This window comes from Furipterus horrens, unplaced genomic scaffold (genome assembly GCF_987537825.1).
Source record: "Furipterus horrens unplaced genomic scaffold, mFurHor1.1.pri manual_scaffold_17, whole genome shotgun sequence".
Taxonomy (NCBI): Eukaryota; Metazoa; Chordata; class Mammalia; order Chiroptera; family Furipteridae; genus Furipterus; species Furipterus horrens.
In genome coordinates this window covers 70,698,664-70,723,423 of record NW_028327187.1, presented here as the reverse complement: position 1 = coordinate 70,723,423, position 24,760 = coordinate 70,698,664, and the positions used below count along the sequence as shown (strand labels likewise).

General features: G+C 41.7%; 1 protein-coding gene across 3 annotated transcripts in view; it reads left to right on the top strand.

The window, feature by feature from the left end:
• Positions 1–19,135: 19,135 nt before the first annotated feature.
• The window catches only part of IDS (iduronate 2-sulfatase), a 58,626-nt gene continuing 53,001 nt past the window's right edge, over positions 19,136–24,760 (top strand). For 2 of the 3 annotated variants that reach the window (XM_090264970.1, XM_090264969.1), the window contains exons 1-4: positions 19,253–19,365; positions 19,854–19,990; positions 20,610–20,787; positions 24,270–24,358. In XM_090264970.1, coding sequence (XP_090121096.1) covers positions 19,269–19,365; positions 19,854–19,990; positions 20,610–20,787; positions 24,270–24,358 — 501 coding nt within the window. In that variant the 5' untranslated portion in view covers positions 19,253–19,268. Of the gene's footprint in view, positions 19,366–19,853; positions 19,991–20,609; positions 20,788–24,269; positions 24,359–24,760 lie in introns of all 3 variants that reach the window. The other variant, XM_090264971.1, reaches the window with a different exon arrangement.

Genomic DNA, 24,760 nt, shown 5'->3' with positions numbered 1-24,760 from the left:
ATGCAGAGAAATGGGAACCCTGGTGCATTGCTGGTGGGAATGCAGACTGATGCAGCCACTATGGAAAACAGTTTGGAATTTCCTCAAAAAACTAAAAATGAAACTGCCTTTTGATCCAGCAATTCCACTGCTAAGATTATATCCGAAAAATCCCGAAACACCAATTCAAAAGAACCTATGCAACCCTATGTTCATAGCAGCACTATTTACAATAGCCAAGTGCTAGAAACAACCTAAATGCCCATCTGTAGGTGAGTTGATCAAAAAACTGTGGTACATTTACACAATGGAGTACTATGTAGCAGAAAGAAAGAAGGAACTTCTACCATTTGCAACAACATGGATGGATCTAGAGAGAATTATGCTTAGGGAAATAAGCCAGGCAATGAAAGAAAAATATCTTATGCTGTCACCTATTACAGGAAACTAATGAACAACACAAACAAATGAGCAAAATTGAACCAGAGGTATGTAAACAAGAAGTAGACTATCAGTAACAAGGGGGGAGGTGGGAGGGAGAGAAGGGGGTGAGAAAGGGAAGGGTCTAGTCAACGAACATGTATAAATGACCCAAGGACATGGACAATTGAGTGGGTAGTAAATGTTGGAGAAAGAGGGGACAGGGTGCAGGGAAGCAAGAAGTGGAAAAAAAGTGAGACAACTGTAATAGAAAAAAAAAACAAAAAAATTCTTAGTGGGAGAAAAATGAAAACATGAAGAATGAAATGCCAGTTCAGTGAATATTAGAAGGACAAAAATTTTTCTTCACTATCTGACCCCTCCAGCAGTTGGCATTCTAAAGAAGTAAGTGATGACATAACTTTATTTGCATAAAACTAATAAGACCAGTTATTAATAGTTTTTTTTTGTTTTTTGTTTTTGTTTTTTTTTTTACCAAGACCCGAATGTCATGCCTAAAGGAGACATGCTTGGGCTCTGATTGTTACGAAAAAGCCCTGAGGAACTGGGAATGACTTTCGAAGGTAATAAAAGCCCACAAAATAAAAGGCCTGGTACCATGGTTGGTTGTGCGGTCCACAGCAATCTTTCCAGGGAAGGAATGAAGGTTGTTTTCCTGAAAGATGGCTACAAGGGACCTTAAAGCACAATGGAAAACCAGAAGGACTTGGAAAAGACAGGTGTGTCCAGACAAGGCTGAATGCCAGGTATGTGGCTCAGCTTCTGTGCCCTGAAGGGCACACTGAATGTCACCCTAAATGTTCCTTGGGTAAATTCCAGCAAAACAGAACTTAAGGTCATAAGTGATCATTTGCTGCTCTTGTTGTGTTTATGCAAATGAACAGGATAAATTAAAAATGGACTTAATGCACTCCCTTTAATGACAAGGAGAGTAATCTTAGGGAGAAAAATCATTGTTCAAGGAAAATCACAATGATCAGTGGTAGACTATAAAGTAGTGCAGCTAACCATCTTCAAAGTCTCTTCTCATTTAAAATATGTTTTCACTTGAAAGTTAAACTATGTCTGTGGTATCATCAAAGATATTTAAGTTACAGGCAAGAAAAGAATGTCAAATGCCCTGCAACTGGATGTCTTTCCAATAAGACATTCTTACAGATTTAGAGACTTGTTTGTGGGTTATGCTACATAAATTAACACGTGTTTTATGTTTTCAAAGGGCTTAAGTCTATGACCTCATTATCTGAGTGATTGTCTGTATGTACAGGCCTCACTTAATCCTCTCTGCAGCACTGCCTCCTGAGACTCAACTGTTTTTCTGAACTAAGTGGCTGGGTTGGTGAAAAATGGGGTGCTCTGTGGGCTTCACTTTAAAACTGGTTTCTCTTTTCTATTCTAATGGCTTGGACAGAAAGGGCCCAGAGGTCTGAGAGGGGGGAAACCTGAAATATTTCCCTCAGCCCAAACTAAGTATAATGGGCAAAAGTGTTTTGGACTGGTGAGATATGCTTGGCACACCTTCCTCCAAAGAAGCCCTTTTTTATGTTTCCCCTAATATGGAACATTGAAAAATTATTCCCTGCCTTCTGTTATCTAGTGGTTATGGATTGAATGATGTCTTTTAACCCTGTTGCCAAGTCTGTTGCCCCCAGAGTACGACAAGGATGCCGGCCTGTTAAACCAAGCACGCCATTGTCCGGGGACAGCCAACTGACCTGGAGTCTGCAGGATCCTTCCCCATGTGAGAAGGCCACCCTCCCCTGCACACCCCCACTCTTATTAGGGATTTCTGGACCCAAGGGTAGGTAGGACGACGACCATGTCCAGCTTGAAGCAGCTAGAGTAGCTTGAGACATTCCCCCGTTGTCCTTTATACGATTATAAAGGGTCTTAATATCCGAGAGGGAGGGATTGTTATTTTTTATTGTTAAAATAATTAATTAATCATTTATTTATTAAAAAGAAGAATCTATGAAAGGGTGAAGCAGGAGAGCTTGTACGTACGAACCTTGGGCACATACTTGGGGGGGGATTGTTGAGGGAGGGGGGTGCTGGGTGGAGGGGAGTAAGGGTGAAAATATTGGAACTATTGTAACAATATAATCAATAAAATATACTTAAAAAAAAGAAAATATATGACGGGCAGTCTTAGCACTTGGAAAGAAAAATAATTGATTTATTTTTGGTATATTTCCTTCCAGTCTTTTTCTTCAGTTTTTTTTATATTGGCTTTGTATTCTATTCAATGTTTTATAATCTCCCCTTTCACTGAAATTTTATGTATTTAAATATTCTTGTACTTCGTGATTATTAATAGTTACCCAGTATTCCATCCTATAGCTATCTCATACTTTTTATAATTACTATTGCTAGAGATTTCGTTGGTATTTTTTGCTATTATATTAATTTTTGTTCTTGTACCATAAAACTTCATAGGGATTTATGCTTATCGAGATGAATTTGTAGAAGTGGAAGTGGAACTTTTTAGTTAAAAAGTATAGACATTAAAGAGCACTTTTATTAAAATTATCTTTAGCAAATAAATATACCTTTATTATAGACCATGTAGAAAATACTGATATACAAAAAGGGGAATGTGAAAGGACATAAAAGTCACCGATATTCTTATTATTCAGAGGTAATCATATTTAACATTTTATTATACCCATTCGATTTTACTTTCTCTATATTCTTTATATCTTTCATAAACTTCTTGAGTTCATTATTCTTCTATACTTCAGTGTTCACTTCATTGTATGAGAGGACCACAATTTATCTGACCAACTTACTACTGTTGAACATTTAGGTTATTTTTGTTTTTCCTTACAATTAAAAACACAGAGATGAGAATTCTGTGCCTAAAGTCTTTGTGACAGTCTTTGATTGCCTTCTTTGAATAAATTCCTAGATATTTGATTGTTGGTTCCACATGCATGCCCATTTTTCAGGCTTTTGTTGGGGGTTTCACTAAATATCCCTATAATAATTCTCATCTTAGATGTAGAATATGTGCATACCCTCTTTGTCTGAATCTATGATATCACTGAGATTTTGAAAAACTGACTACAAACAGTTAGTATCTTATTTTAAATTTACAGTTATTTGATAAGTAGTGAAACTGAACTTTCTTTCTTTACACTTTTGCTCAATTTTCTATTCTGGTATAGATTTTTTTTTTTCTTATTTTCTTAAGGGACTTTTAAAATAAATTTAAGATATTAACTTTTGTCTTTCAAAAAGGTTTTCTTCAGCTAATTGTTGTGATGAACTATACTGTATGTCTAGATTTCCTAGTATTAAATTGCACTACTCAGAGGGATCAATGATGAGTAGTGGAAGCGATACTAACCTCCACTCAGGACCAATGTGGAATGACAATTTAATTGTGGAGAAATCATCCAGAATGACCAATTGAACACTAGCTGGTGAGAAGCCTTATAACCACAGACAGAGAGACAGAAAAGGCCACTTCATCACAATGTGATTGGTAGGAAGTGTGGAGATGCAAGTGGGCTGACTGGGCTCCCACAGGTAGCAGCTGAAGGGACAGAGAAACATCTCAGCAGCTGGGGGTTCTCCGTGAGAAGAGGGGACACCTAAGTCCCCAGCTGGACTTCCCAGCCTACAACAACAGAGCCAAGAGAAAAATAGCACCCAGCTGTGAAAAGCAAAAAGCCACGTTTTTGTTGTTCTGGGTTTTTTTTTTTTTTTTTTTTTTCATCCTGAGAGAAACAGCAGGAGACAGAGAGTTCTTAAAGGGATCACATATGAAAATACAGTGGCACCCACTTACCCTGGGCTCCAGCAGAGGAAAGACAGAGTGAACTAGAGACGCTTAAGGAGAGTATGGGGCAGTGGCTTTGAGGAAAGAACTCAGGTCCCAGTCAACCAGGTCCTAGTGCTGACCCATCCTCCATACTGCAGGCAGATCACTCCCCTCTAAGTGGCTTCAGCCTGAGGGGAACCAATAGCCTTACCCACAGGAATTAATCTGCCTTGCCCTCGGTGCTTAAGCCTGAAAAATGATCTCAGATTGAATAGATTAACAACTAAAGGAGACAAACAAAGACAGTAGATCTCTAGTAGTCTTGAACAGGCTGACTAGGCACAGACTGAGACACGATCTCATGTCACTGGGGAAGATCCAGGAAGAAAAGAAAGTGAACATCTACAACAGTATACAAGATGTGGTAGGAGGAGTGACTTCCAGTCAGGTAACCAAAGCGAAGGACCCACTGAAGAGCAACACAACAACAAACAAAACTCAAGTACATACAACCAGACAGCCCAAACAAATGGAATAAAGGGCACCCCAAGAGCATCAAGTTCAGGAGATCATGGAGACTGCAACACTGAATCCCAGAGGTCTCCTACCACAGAAGGTCACAACATGAGGACAGGAAATCAAAGAAGATTAGTCTAAGAAGCAGAAACAAACAAGAAAAATCACAAAAATAGGGAGAAAGAAATGAAAGAAAAGGAGGGATCCCAAGAAAGAGTGCTAAGTGAAATAGAGGAAAGCCAACTATCAGCCATGGAATTCAAAATAATAATTATACGGAAGCTCAATGAGCTCAACAAGCTCAAAGAAAACTACAAAGAGCTCCAGGGGAACTATGAAGAACTTCAGGGAAGCTACAAGGAACTTACTGAGAACTACACCAGCATTAAAAAGGACATAGAAACTATCAATAAGAGCCAGGAGGAAAAGAATATTACAGTTTTTGAATTAAAGAACACAGTAGAAGGATTCAAAAGCAGGCTAAAGGAAGCAGAAGATCAGATGAATGAGCTGGAGGACAATGTAGAAAAAAAATTCCCACAGAGTGAAACAAAATAAAATAAAAAAGACTGAAAAAGAATGAACACATTTTAAGAGAGCTGTAGGACAACAGGAAATGTAATGATATCCATATCATAGGGCTAGAAGAAGGAAAAGAAAGGGAGTAAGGCATAGGAAATCTGTTTGAAAAAGTAATGACAGAAAACTTCCCTACTATGATGAAAGAAAAAGCCACACATGTTCAGGAAGCACAGAAGGTCCCAATGAAGATGAACCCAAGGAAGTCCACTCCAAGACATATCATAATTAAAATGGCAACATTCAAAGAGAAAGAGAGAATCCTAAAAGAAGCTAGAGAGAAACAGCTAATAACATAGAAGGGAGCTCTGATAAGGCTATCAGCCAATTTCCCAACAGAAAAACTACCAGCCAGAAAGGAATGGCAAAAAATATTTCAAGCTCTAAAAAACAAAGACCTACAACCAAAAAATACTCTACCCAGCAAGGCTCTTATTCAAAATGGAAGGTGGAAATAAGGATTCTCCCAGAACAACAACAACAAAAAAGCTAAAAGGATACATCGCCACCAAACCAGCATTGCAATAGATGCTAAATGGTCTGCTTTAAGAAGATGAAGAAAAAGAAAGGGACAGAGAGGAACACAGGTACAAAGAGGAAAATGACAATGATTAAGTACCTATCAATAATAACCTTAAATATAAATGGATTAAGTGAACCAATCAAAAGACATAGCATAGATGATTAAATAAAAAAATATGACCCACATATATACTGTCTACAAGAGATCCACCTTTGCACAAAAGATCTACACAGACTGAAAGTGAAGGGATAGAAAAACTTTTTTCAAGCAAATGGACATGAAAAAAAGATGAGGTAGCAATATTCATATCATACAAAACAGATTTCACAACAGAGCCCATAAAAAGAGAAAAGAAGGGCATTTCATAATACTTAAGGGAACAATACATCAAGAAGATAGAACCCTGGTAAACATATATGCACCCAACATAGGAGCTCCCAAATATGTAAGGAAAATTTTGAAAGAATTCAGGAAGGAAATGGACAGCAACACACTAATAGTTGGGGAACTTAACACCCCATTGGCAACAATGGACAGGTCTTTGAAGCAAAGAAACACCAAGGATATTGAGGCATTGAACAACACTCTAGATCAAATGGACTTTATTAATATATACAGAACTTTTCACCCCAAAGAAGCAAAATATACATTCTTTTCAAGTGCAGATGGAACATTTTCAAAGATAGACCACATACATGGTAGGGTACGAAACAAGCCTCAAAAAATTCAAGAAAATTGAAATTATATCAAGTATCCTCTCAGACCACAATACCTTGAAACTGAAAATTAACCTCAAGGAAAAAACTCAAAAACATTCAAACTCATGGAGAATGAAAACATGCTATTAAATAATAAATTGGTTAAAAATGACATCAAGGAAGATAGAAAAAAGTTTCTGGAAACTAATGATAATGAACACACGACAACCCAAAACTGTGGGATACAGCGAAAGCAGTCCTGAGAGGAAAGTTCATAGCAATACAAGCCTACCTAAAAATGATAGAAGAATCTCTAATAAAAAATCTAACCCTACAGCTACAAGAACTAGAGGAACAACAACAAACAAAGCCCAGTGTGAGTAGAAGGAAGAAAATCATTAAGATCAGAGCAGAAGTAAATGACATAGAGGCTAAACAAACAATTCAAAAGATCAGTAAAACCAAGAGCTGATATTTGAAAAGATAAACAAAATCGACAAGCCTTTAACCACGCTACTCAAGAAAAAGAGAGGACCCAAATAAATAAAATCAGAAATGGAAAAGGAGAAATCACAAACGATACCACAGAAATACAAAAAAATTGTAAGAAATTATTACGAAAAACTGTACCACAAGAAATTTGACAACCTGAATGAAATGGACAAATTTCTAGAAACATATAATCTTTCAAAACTGAATCAAGAAGAAGCAGAAAGCCTGAACAGACTGATAACAAATAGTGAAGTTGAAAGAGTAATCAAAAAACTCCTGGCACACAAAAGCCCTGGGCCAGATGGCTTCACAGGCAAATTTTACAAAACATTTAACAAAGAACAAACTCCTATACTTCTCAGACTACTCCAAAAAATCCAAGAAGAGGGAAGACTCCAAAACTGTTTCTATGAATCCAGTATTACCCTAATTCCAAAACCAGGGCAAGATAACAAAGAAAATAAACTACAGGGCAATATCATTGATGAACATAGATGCTAAAATCCTCAACAAAATATTGGCAAACCGGATCCAACAACACATTAGAAAGATCATACACCACAATCAATGGACAAAAACTGAAAGCATTCCCCCTGAGGTCAGGAACAAGACAAGGATGTCCACTCTCTCCATTCCTATTCAGCATAGCCTTTTTGGGGGTTTATTGTATTATTTATGTTGTTACAATATTTCCAATATTTCTCCCTTTGTTCCCCTCCGCCTAGTATGCCCCTTCCACCAGCAATCCCACCCCCCTTAGTTTATGTCCATGGGTCGTGCATACAAGTTCTTCGGCTTCACCGTTTCCTATATTCTTCTTTCTTTTAATTAATTAATTTTTATAGCAATAAAAAATAACAACTTCCCCCTCTCAGACTTAAGACCCTTTATAATTTTTTTAAATTTTAGTTTTTGGTTTTTCAATTACACTTGTCCCATTTTCCCCCCATTTCTCCCCCCCACCCAGCCCACCCCTTCTCCCATAATCATATCCCTCCCCATTGTCCATGTCCATGAGTCATTTATACACATTCCTTGACTAAACCCTTCTTTTACTTATCCCCCTTCTTTCTCTCCTTCCTCCCCCCTATTGACTGTTATCTGTAATTGTGAAGAGGAAGTGAAAGGTGACCTGAGGATCAGTAGGAATAAGAAATCAAGATGGAGAGATAAAAGAACATAGGGAATTGTCATGGCAATGTGGTTTTGGCAATTGCATGTTGGAGCAGTGGTCAGATCAAGGAACTTTGTGGTATTTATTTTAAAAAGTGGTTGTTTAACATGGAGAGGGTATAGAACTGAGGACTCGGTAATTTGACTGGAAATTTGATTTTGGTCCCATTGACCCTCTCTGACAAAAAGGGCTCCATGTGGCATTGAACTGAAGGAAGAAATAAAATGTATCCATGTTTTATACCATTACAACCTGAAAGTATCGTATCGTATCGGCAGCCGTCCGTCTCGAGAGACGATGGTGTAGCTTCCTAAGAGTCTATCTGCACCTCCGAGAATGGCTGTGCAGTCCGACTCGGGAGTGACACGGTATCTGTCTCCTCCCGTGTTGAATCGACATCTTGCGATGACGCTGGAGTGTCCTCTCCAGTGAAACTGAAGCTACAGAGCCTGGGCAGGGTGATATGGAGGGTCTGCTGTTGCCCATGCAGCAGACCCACAACCTGAAAGTATTTCTCAAGTATGAGGACAAGCCTGACTCCACCCTAAACAGAAAGCTTTTATTTAAGTGGCCATGGCACATAATACTTGTTAAGGTAGCTCCTGTGGACCTGTGTCCTTGTCCAGGATCTTCAGAACTCAAAAAAGAATTTACAGCAGTGTACTCTGAAGACCATCCACCTAGATCTGGGAGGGCTGTAGCCACCTCTGAGTATGTCACACTGGGGGTTCAGGATTCTCTGTGCTGAAACAGGCCAGTGGCTAACCGAGGGAGGTAATCTGTATACTCAAGAGTGAGGTTTGTGCCCAGCCCCACACCTATTGCTCCTGTAAGAGAAAAAATGTTCCTTTCCCAAAGGTAACCAAATGTAACCTTATCACCATAGATTAATTTTGCTATTCTACAACTTCATATAAAGCTAATTGCACACTATGTACTGTCTTTCATCTGGCTTCTTTTAATTGACATATTTTTGGAATTTACTACATTGTTGCATGTATCAGCAGTTCTTTTTTATTGCTGTATTGCATTGCATTGCATTTTGTGACTAAATCAGTTTGTCTATCCGAATTATTGGGTACTGTTGAAGGGCATTTGGGAAGCTTCCAGTTTGAGGTTACTACAAATGATGCTACTATGAATATTCTTGAATATGTCTTTTGGTGACCATAAGTTTGTCCTCATGCCTGTTGGATATATGCATTGGAATAGAATTACTGGTTCATAGGGTAGTCATGTGTTGAGCTTTGGCTTTAGTAAATACTAACACAAAGTAGTGGTATCAATTCACAATTTCTATGTACAATGTGTGAAAGTCTGAATTGTTCCAAATTCTTGTCAGCACTTGGTGTTTTCCTTTTTTGTATATCTGTTCTACATTTTAAAAGTTTTTCTCAATTTGATTTTTAAATTCTTTCATTGGATTTTTACTTTTCAATTGTAGTTTTAATTTCCAAGTGATCTTTCATGTTCTGTTGTAATTTTACCTAGTAATTTGTTCTTGTCTACATTCAAAATCTTCTCAAATCTTTCTGAGGATATTATTACAAGATACTTTTGATTGCCTTCTTTTAATTATTCTGTCCCTTAATCATCCTTTTCCTCCAGGGCTAACTTTGCTAATCGTGTTTCTTGATATTTCTCTGTCATCCTGTACACCACCCTCAAATGTTTGGCCTCTCTTTGTTGTCTGATTACACTTAAGATTAAAGCTGACTGGTTGCTCTGTGTACATGGTTGGGATGTACTGATGAGCACACTTTTTTTTTAAGATGAAGAGGCAGTAGGGTAATATTTTGGGGGGGGAACCCCCAAATGTCATAATATGGAGGGGTTTTTTTGTGTGTGTGGTTTCAGTACCCACTTTAGCTTTCCTTGTCTTCCCTAGACAACTTACTTAATTTCTTTAGAGAAGAACTCTTGATCCTTCTTGGGAAGAGTACTGTCCATGTACAAACCTTCAGCTAATCTCTGTGTTTTAAGTCCCATTTCTTACTCTTGCCCTCTGCCATCCCTGATATCTCTGAGTTGGGAGGCTATCTAGGCTAATGTTATTCCCTCCTTAGCTGAAGTCCTCTTTGGAGGTATTCTAGGCAGTGGGCTTCAGGAGTCTTGATGTGGCAGCTTCCGAAAGTTTGGTGAATTTTTTAGCCATTGCAGATACCCTCCCACTTTTAATTGAGATAAAATTTGCATAATATAAAAGTAACCATTTTAAAGTGAACAATTCAATGTCATTTAGTGCATTTACAATGTTGTACAACCACCACATTTATCTAGTTGCCAAACATATTTCATACCCCCAAAGGAAATTCCACACACATTAAGCAGTTGCTCCCCAGCTCTGCTCCCTATATCCCTAGCAACCACCAACCTGTGTTCTATCTCTATAGATTTACCTACTCAGAATATTTTATATAAATGGAATCATACAATATGTGACTTTTGTGTCTGAGTTCTTTCAATTAGCAGGATAATTTCAATAGTCATCCATGTTGTAGCATATGTCAGTACATAATTCTTTTTTATGGCTGCATAATATTCCAGTGTATGCAGGTAACTATATGGCACACTTTGTTTATTTGTCTGTTTTGGACATTTTGGTTCGTTCCACTTTTAGCTATTGAGAATAGTGCTGCTATGAGCATGCCTGTACATATATTTGTTTGAACACCTGTTTCCAATTTTTTGGTATATATCTAAGAGAAGGACTGCTGAGTCATATGTTTAGCTTTTTGAGGAACTGAAAAACTGTTTTCCATAGCTGCTGAATCATTTTAAATTTCCACTAGCAATGTATGAGACCTCCAATTTCTCCACATCTTCACCAACACATGTTATTTTTAATTTTGTTTGATAGTCATTTTAGTGGATGTGAAGTCCTACTTCACTGTGATTTTGATTTGCATTTCTATAATAACTAATGAATTTGAGCAACTTTTCCCATTCATCTTTGCTGTCATGTTGTATTATTTTTGTTTGTTAATGATTATTTTAAAGGGAGGAAGAGTGGTTAACACAGGGATGTGCCACCTAAACCCCCTTTCAATGAAGGCCTTCTTGCCCTAATTGCTGAGAGGACTCCTCTTTAGGGCTTTCTGTCCCTTTAGAGCAGTGGTTCTCAACCTTCCTAATGCTGCGACCCTTTAATACAGTTCCTCATGTAGTGGTGACTCCCAACCATAACTAAAGCATGGCGATTAATCACAAAAACAATATGTAATTGTATATGTGTTTTCTGATGGTCTTAGGTGACCCCTGTGAAAGGGTCATTCGACTCCCAAAGGGGTTGCGACCCACAGGTTGAGAACCGCTGCTTTAGAGCTTGCCTCACCTGCAGAGAGTCAACTTTCCCAAGATCAGACCCCACAAATTATAGCCACATTTAATGACTTATCAAGATGATATGTAGGTATCTGGCCATCTCAGCCTAACCTGAGACAATTCTCAAGGGCTGTGCTAGCTCTAGACTGCCCTGTTGGGGTTAGCCAAGGTCTGTATCACAGCTCATCTGATCCGTCTGTCTAGTCTTTCTCTTTTTTCATCCTTTTCATGGATATTTCTCCCAAAGGCACTCCCTAATAAACATCCTCCTGCACACTTAACCTTGCTTTAGTATCAGCCTTCTGATGAACCCAATTCATAAGAGACAATAAATGCATATATCTGGTTCATTGACTTGGACTGGAAGTAGAACTAATAATTATATTTTTAATTTTCCAGAGGTGTATTTAATATTTTCTCATACATTTTATATAGCAAGACTAGGGCTGCTTTCTTTTTATGTCCCTCTTAAATTTCATCTAGGCTCTGAGCTACAGAGCAGTACCAATCTTGAGACATCAGAGGCCTGATTTTAAGATGCTCTCAGCCAAATATTTTAGTGCTTAGTGAAACTAAGCTACTCCCTTAAAAACTTCTTGATGAATTGAAGCTACTATGTGAATGCACCTGATATTTAGGAGGGTGTTTCACCTTTTTGTCAGTTGGGGTGTTTAAGTACTTTGAAAAATATTATCTTTGACATTTCAAAAATGGGAGTTATTCAAGGGTGTCTATAGCAATTACTGCTGCTTTGTGTTCCTTAAATATGATTGTGTCCAAAAAGTCAGTCTTCAGCTTTTGCTTTCACTTCTCCTGCATCATCATCTCCCTCCACTTCTCTATTTCACCTTTTAAGCCCCTCCAGTTGCCCTGCAAGTTCAAGCTCAGTTATGTCTATGGCTTCTTGGGCTTTGTCAGAAACTTGCAAACATCCACCTTCCCCTCAACTTTTTCTTGATTATGGTCACAGCTATATTGAGGACAGAGAGGCTGTCTTTTCTCTCTAGACTTGTGTAGCCACCACATACTCTGGTGGAGCTTGTGGATTGGTCTTCATGGTAGAGTTTCTGTGGAACAATTCAAACCTACTCTCAAGGACTCCTTTATGGTATCGATGCTTTCATAACCATAAGATGCCACTTCCACATCTATTTGAGTTTTGTTGGGTGGACCTAGGGAGGTATCTGACCTTGAGGTCAAATGTCTGTTCACGTTATGAATAAGATTGTTGTGTTCATTTTCTATTGCCATGTAACAAATTACTAAAAATTTATCAGTTGAAAACAATACACATTTTTTAGTTCACAGTTTTTTGGACCAAGAGTCCAAGCACATATTAGCTGGATCCTTTGCTCAGGGTCTCAAAAGGCTACAATCAAAGTGCTGGCCAAGCTGCATTCCCTTCTGGAGTTTGAAGTCCTCTGTCAAGCTCACATGATTGTTGGCTGAATCCATTTTCTTGTGGCTCTAGGATTGAGTTCTTGGCTTCTTACTGGCTCTTGGCCAAAAGCTGCCCTTAGGTCCTTAAGGCCACCCACAGTCCCTTGTTATGCAGCTCTCTCTATGAACAGTTACAATATTGCTTTTTAAAGATCAGCAAGAGAATGTCTCTAGTGTTTGCTAGAAAAATGGACTCATATCTCTATCATAATGTAATCAGAGGTGTGATATCCTTTTTTTTTACCTTCACCATATTCTATTGGTTAGAAGCATATATTCCATCCACACCAAAAGAGAGGGGATTATACAAAGATGTGGCTCATTGGGGGTCACCTTGGGGTGTGTCTGCCACAGCTGTCAATGAATACTAGTTGTTTCCTTTTATTCAAATCTAAACTCTCCTGAAAAGACAGATGGGACTGCATGTTTGGTCTTTCATCTGTCATATCTGTCATTAGAGGCCTGGCTCTTTTTCAGAACAGGCTTTCCAGGTGCCTCTTGTAGGTGTACTCTTAACACCTCAGCAACATGTCAGAGGTGTTTGAATCAGTGTTGGATCAGGTGAGTTTATCCTCACATGAACTCCTTCTTCTGGGGAAACTCAAAAGTCTGCCTGTGTTACAGTGATTGGGCTATGCTTCTGCCCCTCCTTCCCACAGACTGTGCTCTCCTGGGGGAGGGTGGCAGGCATTGACCAGTCTGCCTCCTTATTCATCACGTATTCCCCTGTCCCTGCTGCTGGGCCTGGGTAGGATGGTACTCAGTGTACAAAGGAAATGTAGACATTTTTAGAGGCAGGAACTGTGTGTGACTTTTGCCTCATTCTCTGCTTTGGTCAACCCTGGAGTATACTGAATTACTTTTTCTTAATGGATTTTTGATGAGGACAAGTATATAATTAGATAATTAGTTTACAAATTCATAGGAAGCACCTATTGTTATGAGAAAGTATTATAGATGCCAAGGAAAGAGGAAATAAGAGTAAGAACAATTTTCTAAATATCCACTGGAGTCTTTATTGACATTGGTCTCAGACTTTCCTAAGATATTAAGGCCATAATTTTGGGAAGGAAGTGGCAAGACCCTGAACAGCCACCAATACAAGGGAAGTGTCAGGATGAGGAGGGACAGCTGAGAAGTCTCCTGAAGCTTAGCAGCTTGGACCCTTGGCTGGAGCTGGCCCACCCTAAGGCCTGGCAGAGGGTGGGACACCATTGCTGTTACTGAACAGCAATTGGGGTCCTGCTACCTACTGTCACCCTCTAGGCAAAATTCCCGAGGCAAAGGTTTGGTGATAAAGGAAAGGAGTCTTTGTTCAAAGCTACACAATTTTGGAATAACAGCTTTCCACATACATTAGTCACTTAGGCCTATCAATTAAGGCTAAACTCTTGAGCTCTTTAGTTACAGCTTTAATCATGGAAGCCTATCAATTAAGGCTAAAATCATTAACTCCTGAGTTCCCCTATCATTCTGTTAGTTTTTTATTATCTTATTTCTATAAGGTTAGTTTATAAACTAAAACAACATAAGATACAAAAGCTACACAATTTTGGAAGAATGGCAGGCTTCTGCCTCAGAGCCCATCCTCTCTAGAGCACCCAAAGAAGAATAACCCTGCCATCCCCTGCCAGGCCAGTCTGATCCTAGGCTGTTCCCAGAGTTTCTTCTCCAATCCACTATCCATCCAAAATACTGTCCTTTGGGAAATTCAGGCAGCTGCAGCACAATCATCCAACCATCCTCAAGGAAGAAAGCCCGAGAGCCAATCTCCGCCTTCCTTTTATTTTAAATCTTATGGCCCATAATTCCATGTGCTCTGGAGGTGTTCAACTTCTCACCCAATCCCATCTTAGATTGTCTGTCATTGCCTTGGGCAACATCCTCCTACAGCCTCTTCCTATTCCTCCCCAGTGATCTGATCAGATCTCTCTGTATCAATTCTCCCCTTTAACACTTCTGGACCTTTTTAATCTTACAAAGGCAAATGGACAAAGGTCTCATTCTTCTGTAGCTACTTCCTGCTGGCCATGGGCATAGTCCTGGTCCAGAGATCCCTGACAGAAAGCTGGTCACATGAGGGAGAAGGATCTTGCAAAATCCAGGTCAGTTGGCTGTTCCTGGGAAGTGGCATGCACAATGTCTAAAGGATAGCATTGCTGGACAAATTGGCATCCTTGCTGTATTCTGGAGGTGAAAAATTTGGCAAGAGGGTTGGAAAGCACAATCAGAACCATAACAACTAAATGACAAAGGTAGGGTCCAAATCTACAATGTCCTACATTAAAGAAGAGTGGCTTCCTTAGAGGAAAGTGTGTTAAACATGTCACACCTATCTGAAGCCCTTTTGCCCACTATACTTAACTTGGGCTGAGGGGAATATTCTAGGATTCCCCCTTTAACATTTATAGGCCTCTTCTGTCTAAACCATTAGGGCACATAAAGAAAGCAGTTTTAAATGAAACCGACAGACAACCCCATACTTCATCAACTTAACAACTCAGTCCAGTCAAACCGTTGAGTCTTAGGAGGTGGCAATGCAGATGGGCTTCGCAAACAAGGTCTGTACAGTGTTAACAATCACCCAGGTAATGAGATCATAGGCATACACCATATGAAAACAAAAGGAAGAACATACAGGTTAATTCACATAACCAGCCACAAAAGTCTCTGAGTCTGTGAGGCTGTCTTCTGAGAAGACATTCAGTTGCAAGGCTTTTTCTGGAATTATATTAAAGTGACAATCTGACATTTTTCCTGCCAATAAATTGAACATCTCTGATATCACAAACCCAGTTCAACTTCTAAGTGAAAACAAAACTTTGAAGACAGTTAGCTATATTAGAGTCTAATGTCCACCACTGAGCACTGTGATTTTCCTTGAAACACGATTTTTCTCCTTAAGATCACCCTCATTGTCACTAAAGGGACTGCATTAAGTCCAGTCTTAATTTTTTCCCATTCATTTGCATAAACACAACAAGAGCAACAATTGATCACACAGGCTCTTTGAATCTGCTTTGCTGGAACTCACACGAGGAATATTTAGATTGAACTTTTCCCCCAAGGTTTAAGTTTTATTTCTACAAATTGCAGCTGATGAACCACAATGCCTTCACACATAGAGACTATGCTCCAACTTGGGCCTAGGGCATTGCACTATGAGAAGAGATGCTCTCAGGAAAAGGGTGGCATGATAGGCAGAAATCTGTGAAGTCCAAAGTCCTGGGTGGAGAGGGGTCAGCCAGAGCAGCCCAGCAGCTGCACTGCATGCACTCAATGACTTAGCCCATTTCCAGCTTGCTTTTGGGGACCTGCTTTTTTCATTTTGCTATCAGGTTTTCTTCTGCATAGCCTTCTTTAATACAGTATTGATATAGTTCTCTGCTTATGGCTTTCTGCTTGTAGAAGAAGTAAAAAATATAGCAGGTCTTCTGGTGGTGGATCCTGAAGATAGACCACAGAAATTCCACTTTCCATTTTCCTCTTTCCCTCATGAGGTTCTGTTTCAGCTTCTCTCATCTTTTCATCTAATTCAGCCAGTGTTGGCTCAGTCAACTTCCTGCCGTCTGCAGGAGATTTCTGACTTATTTTGACTTTAGGCATTTCCTCCCTGACAGATAATTTGCAAAGATCTTAGGGCTGTTCACTAAGATTGTAACTGAAAGATCTCTGGACTCTTCAGTTGCAGGCTCAGGTTCTTGTCCAGCTCTACTAATTACTCTGTGACTTTGGGAAGTCACATTCTCTCTCTGGTTCTCAGTCTCATCGGAAACTTTAAGGTCATTGGCCACTGCTTCTTTCTCTACCATGTCTGCTTCCCAGGTGATTACTTCTAAATTAAGCTTTAATTAGCCTTTCAGGGCACAGAAGCCAAGCCACACAACTGCCAGATGGCTTTGCCTTCAGTGCCTATATTCCTCAAGTCCTTGAGGTTCCCAAAGTGTCTTAAAGTTCCTCCTTGCCATCTTTCAGGAAAGCAACCTTTATTCCTTCCCTGGAAAGACTTCCGTGAACTACATGACCAACCACAGTACAAGGCCACTTCTCCAGTGAGCTTTTGTTACCTTTGAAAGTCAATCTCAGTTCTTCAAGGCTTTCTGGTAATAACCAGAATCCAGGCATGACTCCTTCAGGCATGACATTCCAGTCAAGTTCTTGGTTAACAAAATCACCATTGGAAACTGGTCTTATCAGTTTTATGCTAAGAAACTTTATACCATTTTCAGAATGTCAAATTCTGGAGTGCTCAGGTAGGGGGAAAAATACAAAGTGTGAAGGAAAATTCTTGTCCTTCCAGTATCCACTAAGATTTCATTTCCAGGCCTTATACATTTCATTGTTTACTTTCCACTTGATGTGAAATTTTAAGTCTCCCTGGGAAACCTCAACTTCCTTCCAAAACCAAAGTAAAGCGAAGTCCAAAGCAAAGACAGAGTTCCAAAGGTGGGGGTTGGGGGTGATGGTAGCTAGAACCAGTGTTAGAATCTTGTCTCACACCCTCTGGCCACACTAATCATTCACCAAGATGACCTTTCTCAAGTCCCAAATGGCTCAAAGCCCCAATGGTAGTGGCATTCTCTCACCTACCAGTATGCCTACTGGTCTTTTGGCAGAGACATGACCTCTCACCAACCAATCTCATCACAGAAACATGTTCCCTCTACCCTAGTCAGGCTCTACCTGACACCAAATTACCCTTCCTAGGTCCCAAATGGCAGAGGCATTCTCGCCAAGTGGTCTTACATTGGGACCTCTACTAGGTCCCAATGGCCAAACAGTAGAGACAGAGGATTCCTAATTTACATAAACAACAGTTTAAACCAAGTCCCCATAAGATCATAAGGTAAGCAAAAAACAAATTACACCCAGAAGCCAAGGTTTCCTTTCTTTCAGATTTAAAAGTTTCACAACCTCCTATAGCCTTCACAGCTTTCTACATACCTTCTGCAACTTTCACAAACTTTCTGTATACCTTTACTTGTTCAGAAATAACTATAATTCACTTTCAATCCTTGTTTTTTTTCTCAATGGGAAAGACCATACTCTAATTCAGTATCTGGCAGCTAAGAGTCCCTAGCTTTGCAAGCACATAAATAAAGTAAAAGGAATATTGTTACTTTGCATTGGGAGTTGCTGTCCTTTTCCTAAAGAGAAATTTCAAATCTCCTTCTGGAGTACAGGTCCAGCTTTACCTTTCAGCATCAACTACAGCAGCAGGATTCAAGTCCTCCTCACGTGGTGTCCATTTTATTTGTGTGTGGTGGATCTAAGGGCTTGATTCTTGTTAGCTTTAGGGAAGCCTGTGTTGTCAACAGGATGTCATAGGGATCAGTCCATTGTTTGGCTAGCTTCTGTTCGGAACCTTGAGTTGGGAGAGCAGGCAGAGGCTGGCCCTTCCCAGGGGGACACCAACCAGGATCCAGTGGGAACAGCCGCCCATGCTTCAGTCTGAAAAAACAGCAAAGCAAGTGCAGCAGCAGTGGCAGCAGGCCACAGACCATGACCATAACTATGCTCTGGCTATCACTTGAGGAGAGCCGCCTTGCTCCTCTGCTTCCTGGCTGTGTATTCTTGATCAAGTAATTCAGCTTCTTGAGTTTAATTTCTGGATTTTTAAAATGGGAATGATAGCAGCATCCAGCTCCCAGTATTGTTGTGAGGAGAAAATTAACAAGTTGCCTGGGTCATAAGGACCCTCAATAACAATACTAATATTTATGCATTTCCTTTTTTAAAAGAACTTTATTTATTTTTAGAGAGAGGGGAAGGGAGAAAGAGAGGGATAGAAACATCAATGTGTGGTTGCCTTTTGCACGCCCCCAACTAGGGACCTGGCCCCCAACCCAAGCATGTGCCCTCACTGGAAATCGAACTGGTGACCCTTTGGTTCACAGGTTTGAGCGCAATTCGCTGAGCCACACCAGCCAGGGGTGTAAGGAAAAGTTATACAGAGAAGAGAGAAAGAAGGGGCCTTCAGGTGAGAAGCAAGGGCAAAGAGGCAGGACACTGCTGTTTAGGGAAAGTGGTTGCATGCAAATCTTTCGAAACACCTGGAAAAACTCAATGCAGCAACCCTCCAAAGAGGATAAATTGCTCGCATGGGCCTCCGCCGCCACCAGGCCCCGCCTCCTAGAAACGGGGTGGGGGTGGGGGTGGGAGATGGACGAAATGCGCAGGCGCAGTTGCGTTGCGTTCTGGCGGCGCTCAGGCCGGGGTGGGGGCCTAGAGGCTCTGTCGCGTAGTTTGAGTCAGTGGCAGCAGCGGCTGAGGCCTTGCCCTTCTGCTGTGGCCTGTCACCGTCTCCCTGGAGCGAGCGGCTGCACGGAGGCAGAAATGTCGCCGCCAGACCAGAGCCTGTTTTGGGTAGGCCTGGTCCTGGGCTCCTTCTGCCCTTCTCTCGGGTCCGCGGCGCGGGGCAACAATGCCAAAGGTGATGCCTGTGCCCCTCCCTGTCCAGATTGTAGGGCTCCCTTTTTCCCTCCCAGCTCCCCTCCATTCTTCCCTCACTACATCCATCCTTTCCTCCCTAGCTCCCCTCCTCATAGTACTTTTTCCTTCCTTCCATCTATTCATCCCTACATTCATTCCTTTCTTACCTCCCAGGCACAGTCTTTTCTTCCCTCTATCCACACTTCCCTCCCTAAATTCTTCTTTCCTTTCCTTTATACTTCCCTCTCTCTCTCTTGATCTCTTCCTCTGTCCTCCCTTATCCAGGCTTGAGGCTATGGCCAAAGCCTAACCCTGCCACCCACGACTGGGACTTCCTTTGTTTACCCTCTCCCACCATCCCTGGCTTGGTTAGCTGGGTTGTCAGGGTGCCGGGTACAGCCTTGGGCCTTTCAGTACCCTAACACCTAACATGAGTAGGGGTTTAGTGTTAGTGCAGGTCATTTCACTAAAGCCCATCCTTCTATGCAGATGCTCTGAATGTCCTTCTAATCATTGTGGATGACCTGCGCCTCTCCCTGGGCTGTTATGGGGACAAGCTCATAAAGTCCCCAAACATCGACCAACTGGCATCTCACAGTCTCCTCTTCCAGAACGCCTTTGCCCAGGTATGTCTGGGGTCCTTTAGGTGTGGATATGTATCTTGTGCACTGAGATTCAGGGGGCTTGCCTCAGCAGTTAGATGGCACTGATAGTACCAGGCATCTCTATTAGAGGGAAGCATCATCTAGAAAATGGTGGTTGACATAACCTGGTTGTCCACTGACAAGGAAGACTGTGCTTTCAAGGGGTCCTGGTCCTAAACAGCCTTATTCCTCAAAGAGAGCATTGCCTGGGACTGAGAAGGAAGGGGTGCTGCAGAATCTCACCTTCAGACCTAACTATCCTTGAGTGAGAGCTAGTCAGCTTGCCATGGTGGCACTCCTTCCTGAACCCCCTCCTGGGGCCACTCCTAGGACTGTTGCCAGCTCTGTGCACCTGTGAGACACTGTGGTGTAGAAGGAGGATATAATCATCTGCTGGTTTGAGGGGATGAGTTCTTCCTCTTTCTTTCCTGGGAGACATTTCTAGTGACTGGGTGAGACCCAGATCCCACTGTGTGGCTTTCAGATCTGCCTGACTCAGCTGCTAGCCGTTTGCTGAGGACTCTGGAGGTTCACTGTTACAATTTAGCTTCCAGACATTTTTACTCTGATGGTGTTTCCCTCTGCTTCTGCTCCCTAACAGCAAGCAGTGTGCGCCCCAAGCCGCGTGTCATTCCTCACCGGGAGGAGACCAGACACCACGCGCCTGTATGACTTCAACTCCTACTGGAGAGTACAGGCTGGAAACTTCTCCACCATCCCTCAGTACTTCAAGGAGAATGGCTACGTGACTATGTCGGTTGGAAAAGTCTTTCACCCCGGTACTGCTTGCTGTCCAAAGTCTGAGTTCTTTTTTGTTTCATGCCCAAACACGGAACATCCTGTCCTGGGATTGGGGCTGTCTTTGCAGAGGCCTCTTGGGACTGGGTATCGTATCGTATCGGCAGCCGTCCGTCTCGAGAGACGATGGTGTAGCTTCTTAAGAGTCTATCTGCACCGCCGAGAATGGCTGTGCAGTCCGACTCGGGAGTGACACGGTATCTGTCTCCTCCTGTGTTGAATCGACATCTTGCGATGACGCTGGAGTGTCCTCTCCAGTGAAGCTGAAGCTACAGAGCCTGGGCAGGGTGATATGGAGGGTCTGCTGTTGCCCATGCAGCAGACCCCCCCTCTCTTCGCAGCTGAAGGGTCCAAGGGAAAGACGGAGTCAATACAGCTTGGCTTCAGGTGCGCCGCAGGAGTTGCCGGTGTTGACTACAACGTCAAACCGCCTTAGGGACTCTGGCTCCGGATTTTCTGTCGGGGTTTACTCCCTTAGCCTTTCCCCTGAAGAGGTATGCCGCAAGGCAGCGGAGGTTTTTTGGAGTCAGAGTTTTCCTTCTCTGATGTGCCCTGACTGGAAGATCGAACCAGCGACACTTAGCTCGCAGGCCGACGCTCAATCCACTGAGCCAAACCAGCCAGGGGTTGGGACTGGGTAGGCACCCTGTTATTCACTGCTTACTTTTTGTAAAATCTTAGCTTTAGCTTCTCAACCTGGCTTCATGTTCTCACCCAAATTGAAAAGGGGTAGGAGTTTTTCTTCCTTTCAGAAATTAGTCATGGTGCTGTTTGGTTTCTTTGGCTCATGGGGTAAAGGAAGTGCACTGGTTTGGGAAGTGGCAGTATTGAGTGAGGTTCTAGCTCTATGCCTCTGTACCTCAGGGTCCCTGTTAGTAAAGTTAGGGATTTAAGGATTAGAACGTCTGAGGATGTCTCATATGGCCAACTGTTGTTGCTGTCTTTCCAAAGAAAGGAGTTTCTGCTTAAGGTCTGTTAATTAGGTCAGTAAAAGCATGGTATTCAGGACCTATAGGGTGCCAGGGGCTGCCAGTTCTGGTCTTCCACACTCCCTGATAAACTGGCTCTCTTTAATGCCAAAATGAGAGTGCTGAAGTGCAGAGTAACTCTGAGACTTCTTTTTAACTTACAGAAAACTTACATGATTATTTGAGAAAAAGTTGTAAAAAAGGGAAAGTATACACTAAATGTAAATAACTTGTAATCACAGCACCTTTCTGGGAGCTGTATTTGATGTCCATTCTCTTCTGGGCACACTATTTTTCTGATTGGAGATATTTCTGTACATATAATTTTATATCATGATTTTTTAACATAAAATTTTCTCATATAGTTTTCATACAGTTTTTTAAATGACAGTACAGTAGTCTAACCTACAGATGTGCTGTACTTTAGTCCAAGTTGTTTTCAGGTGTTTGCTGTCATACATACAGCTGGGATGAACATTTCTGGAGGCAGAGTGAACTATTGATAGTAGTGCCATCAGGAATTCAGGCCCCTTGGTTCCAGTCCCAGCTCTGCCACGTCTTAGCTGTGCAGTTGACCTTGAGCAAATCATTTACCATCTGAGTCTCAGATTCTTCCTCTGGGAAGCTGGAGTCATAGTTGCCTTGATTACCTTCCAGAGGAGTGTGAAAGTGCATTAAAAATGCAAGCTCTGTATGGACCACAGTGCTTATCATTAGGGGCTATGACTTAAGCCTTTTCAGTAGGTTTCTTTTTGCTCACTGCTTACATTGGCAGGATCGGCAGCCTTCTTGTGGAACCCAGCTGGCCAGTCGAGTTTTATGGTTGGGTAAGTTGGGCCCAGTTTTGAAGGTGAATCTGTCAGGAATCATGTGCAACCAAAAGCCCAGCACCAAGAGAACTTCCTGCAGTCAGTACTCACATTGTAATACCCCTTGTCTGAGCATAGCTGGAGGGAAAAAACAGTTTTGGGGAGAGGAGGAAACCCAGCAGAGTGGAGATTGTGTTTCAAGAAGGTAGGCCAGACAAGGCCTGAGTGGTGTTGCTTGGCCTTCCTCCTGATGGGATCAGGCTATAAACACTGCTTGTTAGCCATAGAACAAAAGCTTTGCTTGTGGTCCTTGTGGAAACACATTTTTCAACTGAGTCTTTGTTCTCAAGACCTTGCTCTGTCAGGGAAGAACCTGTCATGGATGACAGCAGCCACCATTGACTGAATATTAGGTATGTGCCACTTATTGTGCTGGCTGCTTCTTTAATCCTCTTAACGCCATGCTAGGTGGGTTTTTATCAGTCATCATTTCCTGAGGAGGAAATTGAGGCTCAGGAGGTCAAGTGGCTTGTCCAGGATTGCACAAGTACTAAGGGGCAGTGCTGGGATTTGAATCCAAGTCTGTCAGTGGCTCTATCCACTGAGTTTATTGTTCTGATGAACCCTCCACCCACTGTCCCCCAGTGTGTCACTGCGCTGGTGATGCTCTTTCTCCCCTGCTTCTGACTGTGCTACCCTCTGTTCCTCTTGGCTTATCCCCATAGGTAGCACTTCCCCTCAGACTCCTTGCAAGCCTTGCTATCTCCTAGAAGCCGTAACTGCTAACCATCACTAGACACACATCACCTCTGTGCCACTTAACAAGCACTTGTATTCTCCAGATAGCTGGCAGCCCTTCCTTGGTTTCACACCTTGTTATTTTGTCTTCACAAATAGGCTGTTAACTACTGAGCTTAGGAGTGGGTTTATGCTCCATGTTTGAGCACTGAACCAGGACTTCTAAAACATGGGTTGGAGAGTCTAGGCTCATTCATCTAATATCTAGTTGGCATTGGGTAGGGCACCAACTTTCTCTGAGCCTCCCCACTCTGCACTGGCCCATGGTGGTGCAGATGTCTCTGTCGCTTCCTTCATAGGGCAAGTGAGAGGCTCCAGCAAGGGCTCTACAGGACTGTGTTGTTGTAACAGGCTGGCTTATCTCACTCACCCACCTTTTTAGGTTTCTTCCTCAGAGCTTAGCATGAACCACCAGGGCTTTAGAGAGTGGGAGGTCAGATGCTCAGTACCCAAATAGAAACCTAGAGAGAATTGGCTTTAGTGGAGCTTCTTATCATGTGGCCTAAGCTCTTGATTTTATAGATAAAATAACCAAGGCCCAAAGAGGGGAGACAGTACTTCCCCAATTGTTTATAAAGTTTTAACTGGGTGAGGAGGGCATTGAAAGATGGTTCTTTTTTTTTTTTTTTTTTTTAAGATTATTTATTTATTTATTTATTTTTTATAGAGCGAAGGGAAGTGAGGGAGAAAGAGAGGGAGAGAAACATCAATATGTGGCTGCTTCTCACACATCCTCACTGGGGACCTGGCCCACAACCCAGGCATGTGCACTGACCAGGAATCAAACTGGCAATTCTTTAGTTTGCAAGCTGGTACTCAATCTACCGAGCCATACCAACCAGGGTGGTTCATGTTTTATTTAATGTCTTTCTTCTTTTTCCCCTCAAGGAATATCTTCTAATCATAGCGATGATTCTCCATATAGCTGGTCTGTTCCACCTTATCATCCCTCCTCTGAAAAGTATGAAAATACTAAGGTAAAGATGTAAAACAGGTACAGTTCTGAAGAGGAACTGCTTTTGCCCTGTATAGTAATTTAAGCTGAACTGTTGTGTATACTATACCTTCTTTCAAACTGGTTATCCATTGAGGTTTGTGGGTTTTGTTTGTGATCATGACTTAGCAGACAAGTGTTGTGATCTTTGGCAATAGCTCCAATGGGAACGATGGCTTTGTTTTAGAAGCCGGTGGGCACGTCTTGTTCTAGAACTTTATGTTCTAGTGTCTAAGGCTCATTTAATGGCTCCTTAGTGCTCATTCTGGATATGGCTCTCTGCTGAGGGTTGTAGGAGATGCAGAGACATGGAAATGAGAGGAGAGACCTGTGTTCCAGGAACCTCAACCCAGATTGAAAGAAAGGCATACCATCTGTCGGTGTG